Here is a 13,433-nt window from a genome sequence, read left to right as displayed (position 1 = left end):
TGATTCCGCGACAGGTTGTCTGAAGGGCTGGCTTTCTATTAGGTAGGCGGCTGGCATCATGGATGAACGATTTGACTCTTTGCATTCTCCAGCTCTCGCATCGTCTGTTGGTGGCAAAGCAGCACCTCCCAGCTTTCAAGGCGCTTAAGGCGGGATGAACATGCAGCCTAACATGCCAAACATGCCAAACATGATGAACGCCATGCCTGGTCCCGCTGGTTTCCCTGGTGTCATACCGGGGATGCAGCAGACCATGAACGCGCCCCTTCCTAACATGCACGCTCCCGGCATGCCTGGCAATCGCCCTCAAGCTGGCGACATGAGAGGTTTCCCACCTGTTGCCATGCCTGGTGGCCCTTCCATGCCGGGAGGGATGCAGGCGAATCCGCAAGTGATGCCTGGGATGGCCATGCAACCTAACGTGCCTCAGAACATGATGATGAATCCTGGATTTAGCTCTCAGGTATGCGGACGAGGAGACGGCTGACCTTACTCATGGTGCCAGCAGGCGCAATGGAACCAACAGCAAAACAACGGGAACTGGATGAACAATGGTTTTACTTGATCGCTCCCAGCATGAATGACCTGCCGTTGAAGGTTTCCCGAGAGGAATGGGGGATCAGTTCATGGCACCGAATCAGATGTCAAACATGCAGAGCAGACAGCCTATGGGCCAGGTGAGCTTTCTTTGGAGGATCAGAGAGGGCTGCTTGCGCAGAAGATGACTCGGTCGACTTGCTGCACAGGGGATGCCTCCTGTTCCTCCGGTCAATCGCGCAAATTTCATGCCTTCAGATGATGTTGGGAACTAGCTTCACTTCCTCCTACGCATCGCTCAGACTGTCTGCAGATGATGTCACAGGGAGGGCCTGGAGGACAGATGGACCCAAAGAAGCCGATGAGCATGGTATGTCATGAGCACGGGCGTCCACCCCTTCCATCCATGCATCCCTTGTGAACACAGTGGAATGCAGAACCCACGTCACTCCTCGAACTTTCCGATGCAAGGTCTGTTACCTTGACCCCTGGGCTTCACTTGCTGAGATCGTGGCAGGGACCTTCAACTCGAGCAACTTCCAAAACCAGCCTAGGGGTTCGTTCCCTCCAAACCAATCCGTACCCCAACCATTCCTCCCTAAACCTCAAGGAAATGCTTCCTTTTCATCCTCAAACCGAACGTCAAAAGGGATGCCTGCTGAAAGGTTTTCTTTCTATCTTTCATTACGCCACAAGTCACGCATCCCACCTGTTCCATCAGTGGGAGGAGTCATGGAGGAAACTATAGAGAATCTGGAAATGCGATCAAGGATTCGATAAGACTGGGAACAATCTGTCGATACAAGTACTGCATTCCGAACGATCATTACGTAATTTACTAATTTCTCTTCTCGCCAGGGATAGAGATGGTTCCTACAAAGAGGTTTGCTCTTTCTTGCTCGTTGCTTTGACTGCGTTCTCACTTTTTGTGTTCCCCGGAAAGGTGCAAGTTGTTTCCATTGATAGGTCAGTCTCTATCGTTTGCCAATGAATGTCTGAGTTGGCCGACAGGACATTGGACCCTCCGTCGTATTGCATCCGACTGCCTGATGGAAGGTGCGTCGGCAACATCAGCAAAGTTGGTCGAACCTGAGAGACGTACAGGGAGAGAGAAACGGAGGCCTATCGCCTCGAGATCATTCGACACGAAGGTCTGAACCTCCTCCTGCTGAAATCCTCCCGGGCTGTTTGTTAGGCTGACTGGCGAGATGTTCCCCAGAGCTCCCACCCGACGACTATGAGTCCGAGGAAGAGATGAAGCCGATGCAACCTGGACATGCTGCTCCTGTTCCCTATGGCAACGCTGATGGTGGTGTTTTCTCGCGCGAGAGGGGAACAGGAGTAACGGTGCTTCTCAGTGTCCATGATGAACTACATGCAAAGGGAGCACCCACAATTCCAAATGCAGCGTGAATCACAGCCTTGGCAAGCCTTCACAAGTAACATCTGACAAGCTAATGGGAGTTGAATCAGTGATCTATGTTTGTCATTAGCAAACGACGGCGCCATCTATTACTACAATACGTTAAACGGCCAAACCACATGGGACAAGCCCCCTGGTATGTTCTTTCCACTACACGTTATCGTTGTTTGTTATGATTTAGCTATGTCATGCGCATGAATTGATGTTTCGCTCGTCTCCAGGTTTTGTGGATCCACCCGTCGCCAGGTTTGCCGGAAATGCTCCTGAACCAGACGAGGACGAGGACGATGCCACGGTCATCGGGTCCGAGCAGGCAACCTCAACATGGCCGGCTCCTCTTCCTTCTAACTCGCGCGCTTCAGATCGGAGACACAGGATGGAGTCAGGCGAACATGAGTGACGGATCTTGTTACTACTTCAAGGAGACAGGAGAGACGACGTGGGACGTTCCTGATGAGGTGGGCTGACGCGACTGCAGCAAGAAGGGCTGACGGGTCCCATGAAGGTGGCTGAGTACCAACAGAACAAGAGTGCGTACCAAGCGGCCATGATGTCGAACCAGATGCTCTATCAAGGAGCTGACGCGATGCAAGAGAGCGGGTGGACGGGATACGCGATGCCCGCAAACATCCAGCACGACAGAGCGTTCAATCAGGCGTTTAACGCTCAGGCAGAGGAACCAGAGGAAGGCGAATCAGAAGAGTCTGCTGCTCGAGGGGGTGCTGGTCAACCGAAGCAGCAAAACAAAGGTTGGCTGCCCTCACAGAGAGTTATGTGCTCACGCTTTCCAGTTGTAGATAAGGAGGAGAAGAAGAGGAGAGAGGAAGAGAAGAAGAAGCAGGTCTGTTCCCGCTCGCTATTGGCTGGGACACTGACTTGGTGCTGCAACAGGAGGAAGAGAGAGAGAGACTCGCTGCAGAACGGGTCAGTGCACATGCTGCCCTTCAGTAACAGCCCATCTTATCCTCCTTGACCTCCGTCAGGCTGATCTTGCAAGACGGAAGGCTGAGTTCAAAGAGATGCTGCTGGAGAAAGGAGTCGTTCCAGGTTACTGCACCTCCTCCCCCGCATGCGCTCCTTCGCTTCTCACGGGCACTCTGTCAGGGTCCTCGTGGGAGAAGGAGCTGCCCAAGTTCTGCTTCGAGCCTCGTTACAAGGAGCTGCTGGACAGCGTGGTGGGTCCTTGGCTGGTGTGATGTCGGCTAGATTTGGTGATTATGGTGTTGACAGTTTGACCGGAAGACGGTCTTTGCGTCGTTGACGAGGTCCGACGTGATGAGGTGAGAGAAGGGAGGACGGGAAGGCGAGGAATGACGTGAAGGCTCAAGGTACAAGGAGAAGGAGCGCAAGAAGAATGCTGCTCTCCGTGAACAAGCGCTGGAGATCTTCAAGGTCGACTACCGGTCCACTCTGTGAAGAGTTGACGCTTGTTGTAGGAGCTCTTGAACCAGCCTTCAGTCACAGCCGCCACGACGCTCGACTCGTTCTGGGAGGAGGTTTGTCACAATGTACTGAGAATGTGCGTTCTTGATCCTGTCGTTTGTCTTATCAGATCCAGTCGGATGAAAGACTTGCGATCTTGGAGAAGACCGACAAGAAGGTGAACGCACTCGTCTGCCTCTGGCTCCTCTTCATCCTCCCTCCCTCCCTCCCTCCCTCCCTCTCTCCCTGTCGGCAAGGGAAATCGCTTGTCAAGGGAAGTCGCAGGTCCTCCAATTGTTTAATATGAGGATTGAACCCCTCCGGAGTATGGCGAGAGAAGCGAGGAACAGAGCTCGAGAAGAGGTTTTGTTGTGGTGGGAGATGGAGAAGGGTAGTGAAAGTGCAATCAGTTCATCAAAATGCTGACGGGAGACACTGAGCTCAATCATGAATCCAAGTGGACAGCTTACAAAGAGAAGCTGCAGGAGATGGAGAAGGTTGGGATCATTCTCCTGTGCTCACACTTGCGTCCAAGAGTTGATTCTGACGCTCCCAGGAGGGAAAGCTTCCTTCATCCTTGTCCGACCTTGATATGGAGGACAAGGAGAGGCTGTTCCGGGATCATATCAAGCAGTTTCACCGGGAGCCTCCAGCTTCTCATGGAGACAAGGCGAATGGAGGCCAGAAGGACTCAACCTCTGACCGATCCGACGACGATGCCAAAGTGAGTCTCGTCCGTTTGAAGATCGGAACACAAGACAGTTCTTGTTGTTGTTCGTGCCTGGTTCATGACTACAACATTCGTCTTGACGTGTTTCGGCAGGAGCCTCCTAGGAATTATTCCGACTACAGGTCGAGGGCTCACACTGGCGTTTCAGAACTGATGTCTTGTGCCAGGCAAGAGGACCGGGGGAGAGGGAGAAGCAAGTGGGAGATGAGATGTGGGGAGAGTACGAGCGCTGACGGCTGTTTGCAGGCCCAAGAAGAACTACAAGAAGTTGTTTCTCTACTTGGTTGCAAAATCCTTGTTCTTTTGACATCGTGTATGGCAGAAACGCGTTCTATGAACTTCTTCAGGATCTCATCAAGGTCTGCATTCCTATCCTTGCACCCTCTCCGACTCAAGAACCTCTGGTCAACTGCTGACTTGGTCTTCCGCCGCAGGATCCCAGCATGACTTGGACGGATGCTCGTGAGAAACTAAGAAAGGTTGCTTGCATCCGTTGTTCCTCGCAAGTTTCTAAGGGAGGGTGCAGAACGAGCGGTATCACATGTGCGCGGAGGGGTTCACAGCGATAGAGAGAGAGTCCATGTTCTCGGATCACATCGAAAGCATGCTGGACAAGATCGGGGAAGAGCTTGAGGTGACCCGGCCGGTCCATCTAGCGGAGGACGATGCTGATTCTGATGATGCAGCGGTTGTTAGACAGCATGGAGGACGTCACCCTCTCCTCAAGGTCCACCTCGGGCTCCGGTGCTTCGCTGCTGACGTCATCGCAGCTGGGAGGAGGTCGAGGAGAAGCTCAAAGGGCGAGAAGGCACTTTCGTGCAGGTCAGCCAGAGGGCTCGAACCCCAAGGGAAGTGCTGAGCGACCTGTCCAGCTGTCAGCCAGCCGGCGGGAGCAGTGCTTCAAGAAGTGGAGGGGCGATTTCATCGCCAGGACCAAGGTCTGGGAGGAAGCAAAGCGTCTCCCAGTCTCACCTTCGGCTGCCAGGAGAGTCTGCAACAGAAGGTGTCTGAAGAGAAAGCTGAAGCGATCCGCTCGATGGACCTGACAGGTTCTGGCTCGTGCTCGGGGACGAGTCTCGTAATTGAGTCGCGCAGATAAGGAGAGCTGCTGCCGCTTCGGAGGGGAGCTGCAGGACATCACCGAGTGGAACCAGCTCGGAGCTCTTGGAGAGGAGGTCTGATAGACTCTCTGACGGAGGGAGGGGTCAAGATGACTGGAGGTGCAGCAACGGAACGAGATCTTGATTGCGATCTTGACTGATCTACAAGGAAACAAGAAACGAGGTATCCACGAGATGAGAGCTGAGTTGTTTTGTCGCTAAGGCTGTGAATAGAACGGGAGGACAAGGATGAAGTCGAGGTGGAGCAGAAGAGGTTGAGGCCAACAGAAGACGCGATACAGGACAAGCAGGAGGAGCAGGGGGAGCAGGAGCATTCTTGAGATATCATGTCGTCTTGAACGCAAAGCTTGTTCTCTCGAGAACCAATAAAATATCTGCATACAACGAGAACAGGACGAAGCATAGGGTCCATCCTCAGTCTGACTTCTTATCCCCTTGCTGGGCACCTGTGTTACCTCGAGCCCTGTTCTCTTGTTCTATCTCATACGCATCTTGCCGGAAGGCAAGGATGACATGGAACGCGATAACGACCTAAAGAAACAGAAATTCAGAAAATGTTTTAGATAACAAGCAGGAGGAACAAAGAGAACAGAAGAAAGTCTTGGCTGATATGAGGGACAGATAAGAAACAAAGTGAGGGAGGTAAACCTGTACGGCAGCTACAGCAGCAAACCCGCTGTAGTTCACACGATTGTTCAAATCATCGCTGAGGTCGATAATTCCTCCTTTGTTGAACAGGAAGAGGAAGCAGAAGTAGTAGACTGCAACGGGAAACACGATCATTGCTGCATTCATGTCATAAGGGGGAACACGTCGAATTGCAGTTGTGGTTCACCGACTGTCGACTTCATCAGGAGAACAAAAGCTGGTCGATTCTCCTTCACCGCATGTCAAGAGACTGCTTGTTGTTGACAAGAGAGAGAACAGAGTGATATACCGGTCGAACAAGGATGTCCTTGATTGTTTGAGTAGACATGGCAAGCAGTGGAAAGTGCAGCTACGCGGAGGTTGCCTCTGATAAGTCACGACAGGGACAAGAGGAGATAGAGAGATGCCAATGAGGAGGGGGACAAGGAAAGGGACAGGGGCGGAGGACAGGAAGTAGCGGCTCGGAGGAGGAGCGAGTGGCAGGGGCGAAGACTAGAGAGGGGGAGGAGGAGAATCAAGGGAAGGAGAGCAGCAACAAGGCAGGAGGAGGACTAATATGGTATATATATGTATAGGACTGGACAAATAATCGTGCCCCTCTAGCTCAGTCGGCAGAGCGCACGGCTTTTAACCGTGTGGTCGCGGGTTCGAGCCCCGCGGGGGGTGAGCTAGAGACCCTCGCAGGAGAGGGTGAAAATTTTGTTTTGCTCTTTGTTTGGACTCGGAGAAGTACTCTGAGTACTGTGAATGAGATTTCTTTTTGCACTTCATTACTGAGAGTCTTCTCCGGTAGAAGGTCGATGATCGCCGGGAGGCCCGGGGCTGAGCCTTAGTTAGTACAACGGGACCATTCTCAGACTGAGTCCTCTGCCCCGGCCGGGTGCCATCGGCGTATTCTCTGTATCTTTGACACGGTTTCTTTGGAGCGGCTCGGGCCCGGCGGGCCGCTCTCCGAGACTCCTGCCAGTAACTCCGAGGGAGAGCGGCCCGGCGGGCCGCTCTCCGAGACTCCTGCCAGTAACTCCGAGGGTAGTACTGACGGTGACCTCGGCGATTCTCTTGCCAATGGTGCTGCTGATTTTGATATTGAAAACCTGAAAACGGCAGTCGGTTGAGGAGCCTAGTCAAATGACGCGCTCTCTCAATCAAATATCCGTTACACATTTGACTAGCCGCTACTCGCTCTCCCTCTCTGTTACCCTCTACCGCTCGCAACTACAGTCTACTGCCGGCCTAGGCGGCATGGCGGATAGTAGTTCTGCTGTGCGGTTGCTGGAGTTGCAAGAGGAGCTCAAGAAGATCGAGGGAGAAGAGACCTCTCTCAGAGTGGACATGCGCTTAGCGTCCTCTGCTGATCAACTGCACCCCTCCTTGTCCAACCCAGGGGGGAAAGATTTCTCCTCCTCCATGGCGCAGCTAGCAGCAGAGAGAGCTGCAAAACTTTCGAGGTTGACGGCGAGGAAGGAACAGCTGGGAAAGAAGAAGAGCGTATTGGAGAGCGGGGAGGGGGGAGGAAAGGTCTTGCTAGACATTCTCGACATCCCGACAAAGGTGGAAGATGAGCCACAACAGCAAAGAGTGTTGAAAGGCAGCAGGGCGTACAAAGACAGCATGAAAGCGATCCAGAGCATCGAAGAGAACTTCGAGGACAACGCTCGAAGACTGAAGAAAATGAGGGAAGAACTCAACAAGACGATTCAGGAGCAGCAGAGCATTCAGAACAACACTTGGAAGCAACCGATCGAGGAGGCCTACCAACGAGCGCTCGAAACACAGATGTCGGAGCTATCTGAACAAAGACACCAGGAGACACGACAAGAGGTTGAGAAACAAGTGAGGCCGTTCGTTGTTGATCGCCAGGCTTCAGAGGTCCCCAGAGCAGCAACAAGGACGGAGCAGGTGAAACAGCACACCAACATTCAGCCAAAGGCGGTCCCGGTGCCTGATCACAGAGCCGGTGAGTTGCAAGACAAGAACAGAGACATTCCAGTGGCGCAGCAAGCGAGTGAGGTGAATCATTGGAGGAAGAGATGAACAGAGCTGACCTGCCCGACAAGCTTCGACAGGAGTACCTGAGCAGCGGTGGAAACGATCCAGCGATCCTGGAGGCGATAGAGTCGCTGGAGAGGGAAGCGTTGCTTCTGGCTACAGACATGTACTCGAGGAAGAAGCATGTGAGGCTCCTTGTTTCTCCTGTTTGTCACCATTGAGAGTGGGGACAAGGCTCCGTCAGTTCTTGCCGGAAGGAGTGCTGTAGACGGGAACTTGAATCGGGTGAAGAAATTGTGAAGAAGACCAGTGGAGGAACTGACATGCTCGGGTTCAGGACTGGCTGCAAGGGCCTCAGCGCGGTACTGGCAGTGGACAGGAAATGAGAGAGTTGGAGGTTATGATGAAGTTTGCCTCCCTTCCTTTCCCGCACCTTGTTGGATCCTCAGAAATTGCTCTCGATGTTCTGCTGCCCCCCCTGACGGATTTTGAGAAGATGTTGCGCGAAGCGGATCAGCGGATCAAACAAGCTGTCGATGAGAGCATGAGACTCAAGAAGCAGCTGCAGGAGACGGAGAAGGAATGGCGCACGTTCTCGGCCAAGGAAGCCAAGGGTCAGGAGGCTCCCAAGGGGAGGGCCGGGTTGTCTGAACAGGAGGAGGAGCTTGCTGAGTTGGAGCGCCTGCCCCAGGATTCAGAGATCTATCGGTACACACACGTCTTTTCATCCTCAGATTGACCCTCGTCCAGACTCCGCAAGGCGCATCTCAAGGAGATGATCAGCCTCCAGTACGAGATCCAAAGAATGCAGCAGGTGCGATGCCGAGCCCGCGGCCCGGCTCCGCGCCGGCCCTGCCGAAGGTGAGACGTTCTTCAGGAAGCGGAGAGAGAGAAGCTGCAGCTGGAGGTCAGCAACTTGAAGAAGGAGCAGAAGAAGAGGGAGTGGTCCTTCGAGCAAGAGAAGCAGCTGCTGGAAGCCAAGTACCGCAAGCACATGGTCCCCTCCCCTCGGTCTTGCGTGCCTTGACTCGCGTGCAGGCTCGGGAGAAGCCTGTGAAGTCGCTGATGAAGAATGCTGATCTAGAAGTCGACTCCTACAGGTCCGAACCGCACCGCTGCTCTCCTGCCCTCCCACATCCCCCTCTTCCCCACAAACTTCCCAGCTGTGCCTCCTCCTCTCCTCAGAGTCCTTTGCCCGTCCCCTGACACCCTAGCAAGCTCTGAGGCCGGCTTCGTTATCTTCGTGGACTACCTGCTGGGCCTCCAGCCCCGGATCAGTCAAGTGCAGGTTGTATACGCCTTTTACCAAGGCAGAGACTCCAAGACTCAGCCCAAGGTCGGGGCGAGCTGGGCACGGCGCTCTGTGTTTGACATTTTTGTTTCTTCTAGTCACTTCCTATGGCCCCTACGGAGAACTTGTCGAACTCGATGCACAGCCAGGTCGTGGGGGAGGGGCAGGGGCCAGAGGGCCCGCTGGAGGAAGTGAAGGGAGGGGATGGAGGGGATGGAGGAGATGGGGGCGACAGCAGCATGTGACAGAGAACAGGCTGTGTTTGCGGTGAAGCGTCAGTTCAACAAGGTCTACCCATCGATCGACCTACAGGCAGTCCTAGAGGTCCAGGTGAAGCCCCTGTTTGACCTGTCAGGGGTTTCTCAGCTGAACTTTACCCCTGTTTGACCTGTCAGGGGTTTCTCAGCTGAACTTTAGCTGGTGCAGGAGGTCAAGACTTCGAACTCGGGAAGTGGCCCGCGGACCTTCCCGATCGGATGGACGTCACTCGCGCTCTTCAGAGGAGATCAAAATCTGAACAACGGGCTGTGGAAGTGAGAGGAGGAAGAGGAGGCAGGGGGGGATGGAGGAGATCTGAGAGGAGGAGATGGAGAGAAGGTCCAAAGTAGCAACCAAAGCAGGGTTATGAGATAGGGGAGGGATGAAAGAGAGGAGAGGGGAGGAGAGGAGAGGAAAAGAGGGGAGGAGAGGAAAAGAGGGGAGGAGGGGAGGAGTGGATGGCCGGGGGGCGAGGTAAAATTCTTCATTCCCCTCATCCTCTTGCAGGTTGGACATGTACCATCCGCCAGTCCGGCCCGAGCTTGATTCCCGTATCCTCCGCAAGAGGCTACAGCCGATCCCGCACCTGACGCTCTTCCTCCGGCTGGTGGACGCCCGCTCCATCGACTTCCATGCTGCCTTCGTCGTCAACCCGGACAGCACCAGGATGCAGTACAAGCATTACATGGCAGAGGGGGAGGAGCAAGAGGAGGAGAGGCTAGCGGAGAACGCAGCGCCGTCCAAGAAGGCTTTTGAGCGAGTTCCCTCCTCAAGGTCGCAGCGGCAGCCTCCCCCCCGCACTCCGCAGCGACAGTCTCCCTTCCAGGACATTGCGAACCCCGACGACCCGACCCTGTACCAGGAGGGAGCCATATGCAAGTTCCAGGTCTACCTGGGGCTGCGGTCGATCAGCGGGAGGCTGAGCGGGCATGCGCACTGCAAGCAGGCAGGTAGTATCATCCTGCGCGTCTCCATCTTCGAGGAGGGCAAGGGGATACAGCTTCCCTTCGACCTCTCCGACCACCCCGACCTGGACTTCCGCAAGGAGGACGGAGGGCAGCCGGCGAATCCCCAGCAGAAGAGGAGCAACTTCTGGTGCTCGTCCTTGCTGGCTGACCTGGGGGACGAAGCTCTGCGGGTCATGGAGGGATGCAGTCTCAGCTGTTTCCCCCATGACGTTCGCTCCTCCCTCCTGCTGGAAGTCTTCCAGGCGCGAGCAGGAGCGCAGCGGGCGAACCCGGTGGTGAAGGACGAGGACATTCTTGTTGGCTGGGCCTCCCTGAGGCTGTTCAAGAAAGCTGGAGGGCAGGCGGAGGAAGATGGAGAGATTGGTCCGTTCCTCCTTGTCCTCTCTTCTTCCTCCTTACACACTCTGCTGCCGCAGAGCTGAACAACAACGAGCACGACCTTCTCCTCGCTGCTCCTCCTGTGGACCTCAAGCGCGACTTCCCCAAGGTCTTCAGTGTGAGGGAGGAGGAGGAGGAGGGAGACTGAGCCATCTCGCAGGTGCTGGCGATGCAAGAGCAGCAGGCCAACCTCTACGGTCTGTCGGGGCTCCTCAGCCATCAGGACAACTCCTCCGCTCGCCTTGAGCCTCCTCTCCCTCGGCTGTCGCTTCAGATCGGCCCTGCCTCCTCCTTCCCCCTCTCTCTCCAGCAGATGAACTCGAGCATCGTCAGCATCGTTCGCCTCCAGCGGCTCTTCCGGAAGCTCCGGGGCGTCCGCATGTCCAGGGAGACTATCTGGAACTTCCAGGACGCTCGTCCCTTCATTCCACGTCCCCTCCCTCCTCCTCCCGTCGCTCTCTTCTCCTCAGTCGACGGCTTCCAGCTCTACATCGACGCCGCTCGCTTCCTACCGGACAACGTAACCCTGACAGCCGTCGAGGCGTTTGTGACGGATAGCGCCATGAAGGATTTCTACAGCAAGATGAAGAAGGAGATCGATCCTCGTAGCCCCTCCCTCTCCTCCCCGATCTTCAACGCCAGGAAAGAGATCTGGATCAAGGAAGGGAGCGAGTGGAACCCAACCTCTACCGTCCTGGTGCAGATCAATGCGCTGGAGCGGAGGAAGGAGACGTTCAGGACCAGCATCGTCGGTTTCTCCGTCCTCAACGTCTTCGTTGACCCGACGACCAAGGAGCAGCCCAAGAGCGCGCAAGTGTCAGAGTTTGTCCTCAACGAAGGCTCCTTCCAGCTCCCCATCTTCCGCTCCGGCGTCCCGCAGGGGCAGCCGCTCTCCTTGTCCTCCATGGCGCGGTCGCCTCGGAGGTTCTGCTCCTCCCTCCTGGTGCGGATCGTCAAGAGCGCGAGGAAAGGGCAGCGACAGCAGCAGGAGGAAGAGAAGGCGGAGACGGAGGGGAGGATGGAGGCAAGGGGGGCCCTTGTAAAGCCTCAGCCCTACAGCCAGGGGGTCTACAGCAACGAAAGTCTCTGCGAACCCAGCGAGCAGGAGCTCCTCCTCTTCCCTCAGCGCTCGCTCCGAGGGCAGGAGCACCGCATGTCCGTGCTCAGCTTCCTGCAGCAGCTGGGCGTTGCCTTGACCCCAGCAGAGCTGCAGGCCCTGGAGGACCTGAGAAGCTTCGACCCGGGCGTGTCCAGCGAGGATTTCAAGAGCTTCCAGCTGAAAGTCCGCCAGGTCATGAGCAGGTACAAGGGAAAGGGACTGGAGCTGGTGGACCCCAACACCTGCATCGAGTACTCACCTCAGGTCGGCTTCTCCTTCAGTGTGGACGGGATCGACAACTTGCCATCCGACTTTGACTACGACGGCCTCCTCCTCCTCCTCTCCCACTTCCCGCACGGGAGCTTCTACCACAGCCAGGGCCACATCCACAAGGATCTCCGCTTCGTGTCGCTCCTCGACTACGACTCCGATGCCCGCAGGCCTCGCTTCTTGGACGGGCTCCTCTCTTTCCACCTCGAGCTCGACGCGCGCGAGCTGAGCACCTGCGACCTCTGCATGCTGGTGGACGTGCGGGTCCTGATCAACTCGTACAAGCTCAAGGGGACGCTGGGGCAAAAGAAGAAGAAAACGGAGCAGGTGACGGTGAAGCAGTTGGGGTTCGGAGTGCTTCCCCTGTTTCATCAAGGTCGCTTCCTCGAGTCCGCCAACTTTCAGCTCCCGATCTTTGCTCATGGAGCCGACCAGGAGCAGCTCAACAGCAAGTCTGCCTACATCTACAACCAGAAGTTCAAGGTACAGGCTCCTGCTCCTCCTATCTTGCATGCCCCTCCTCCTCTCGCCGTTTCGTTCCTGCCCCCTCATGCTTCATCTCCTTCGCCTTCCCTTCCTCCTCCTCCTCCTCTTTGTTGTCCAGCAACCATGTGTAATTTCCGCGCAGAGTGCGACCGCGTTTACAGATTGGATATCAGCTCCTACAGGTATTCCTTGCATATGCGCTCCCATTTCTTCCCTCCCTCCCTCCCCTCCTCTCTCTTCCCCCTCCCTCCCTCCTCTCCTGCCCTTTGCAGGATCTTATCCTCTCGCAAGTTCCCACCAGCTCCATGCTCGATCGCTTCGACGCGCTGGCAGGGGAGGCGGAATACCCCTACACTGTGCTGGAGAAGTTGGAGACGGAGGGAGGGGTTCACACGATCCGAGGGTGCTCGCTTCTCTGCCGCCTGGAGGACGGGACCCGAGCAGGAGATTTCAACAAGCCCTTCTCCGTGGATTCTTATCCTCGCAAGATCGAGCAACGATACCTCCGCAAGAACAGGTGCCTCCTCCTCCAGTAGCCTCCAACCTCACCTCCCCCACCTCCTCCTTCATCTTCTCCTTCACTTCCTCCATCAGTTCTGCCGCCACTACTTCTACTACTACCTCCTCCTCCTCCTCCTCCTCCTCCTCCTCCTCCTCCTCCTCCTACATAGACTTTCCCTCACCTCCTCCTCCTTTCCCCAGCTCTCCTCTCTCCCTGCTTCATCTCATAGTCGGGCAGAACTTCCTACGAGCCTTGCGAACTCTCTCAGAGCATCCGCGTCATGACGGGGATGATGGCCGGAGATGCGGGAG

General features: G+C 55.6%; 3 protein-coding genes and 1 non-coding gene across 4 annotated transcripts; 3 read left to right on the top strand and 1 right to left on the bottom strand.

Moving 5' to 3' along the window:
- Window positions 1-181: 181 nt before the first annotated feature.
- GUITHDRAFT_134001 (hypothetical protein) lies at window positions 182-5,553 on the top strand (the record flags this gene model as incomplete). The annotated part of the gene is made up of 33 exons (XM_005839226.1): window positions 182-463; window positions 509-554; window positions 598-677; window positions 863-907; window positions 1,481-1,503; window positions 1,549-1,593; window positions 1,642-1,688; window positions 1,757-1,846; window positions 2,031-2,096; window positions 2,182-2,255; window positions 2,323-2,418; window positions 2,439-2,709; window positions 2,752-2,801; window positions 2,852-2,884; window positions 2,944-3,007; window positions 3,065-3,150; window positions 3,191-3,240; window positions 3,289-3,352; window positions 3,397-3,456; window positions 3,513-3,560; window positions 3,793-3,879; window positions 3,939-4,106; window positions 4,280-4,332; window positions 4,359-4,409; window positions 4,435-4,471; window positions 4,547-4,591; window positions 4,639-4,746; window positions 4,799-4,892; window positions 4,935-5,050; window positions 5,098-5,161; window positions 5,208-5,287; window positions 5,339-5,396; window positions 5,447-5,553. 33 exons carry the CDS (start codon window positions 182-184, stop codon window positions 5,551-5,553), a joined length of 2,688 nt encoding a protein of 895 aa, XP_005839283.1.
- A 94-nt stretch (window positions 5,554-5,647) lies between these two features.
- GUITHDRAFT_102205 (hypothetical protein) lies at window positions 5,648-6,209 on the bottom strand (the record flags this gene model as incomplete). Its single annotated transcript, XM_005839225.1, has 4 exons — window positions 5,648-5,764; window positions 5,882-6,018; window positions 6,069-6,111; window positions 6,171-6,209. The coding sequence occupies 4 exons, from the start codon at window positions 6,207-6,209 to the stop codon at window positions 5,648-5,650; spliced, it is 336 nt and encodes a 111-aa protein (XP_005839282.1).
- A 265-nt stretch (window positions 6,210-6,474) lies between these two features.
- Window positions 6,475-6,547, top strand: GUITHDRAFT_t23. Its single transcript has one exon. It is a non-coding gene; the product is annotated as a tRNA-Lys (tRNA).
- A 462-nt stretch (window positions 6,548-7,009) lies between these two features.
- Window positions 7,010-13,156, top strand: GUITHDRAFT_102204 (hypothetical protein; the record flags this gene model as incomplete). The annotated part of the gene is made up of 15 exons (XM_005839224.1): window positions 7,010-7,891; window positions 7,948-8,055; window positions 8,105-8,155; window positions 8,208-8,578; window positions 8,621-8,684; window positions 8,748-8,867; window positions 8,909-8,970; window positions 9,089-9,206; window positions 9,260-9,310; window positions 9,417-9,518; window positions 9,588-9,694; window positions 9,927-10,750; window positions 10,804-10,883; window positions 10,926-12,617; window positions 12,893-13,156. 15 exons carry the CDS (start codon window positions 7,010-7,012, stop codon window positions 13,154-13,156), a joined length of 4,896 nt encoding a protein of 1,631 aa, XP_005839281.1.
- Between the last annotated feature and the right edge of the window lie 277 nt (window positions 13,157-13,433).

Source organism: Guillardia theta, assembly GCF_000315625.1.
Source record: "Guillardia theta CCMP2712 unplaced genomic scaffold GUITHscaffold_9, whole genome shotgun sequence".
Taxonomy (NCBI): domain Eukaryota; class Cryptophyceae; order Pyrenomonadales; family Geminigeraceae; genus Guillardia; species Guillardia theta.
Note: the sequence above shows the minus strand (reverse complement) of the source record. Positions and strands in the feature narration are given on the sequence as shown.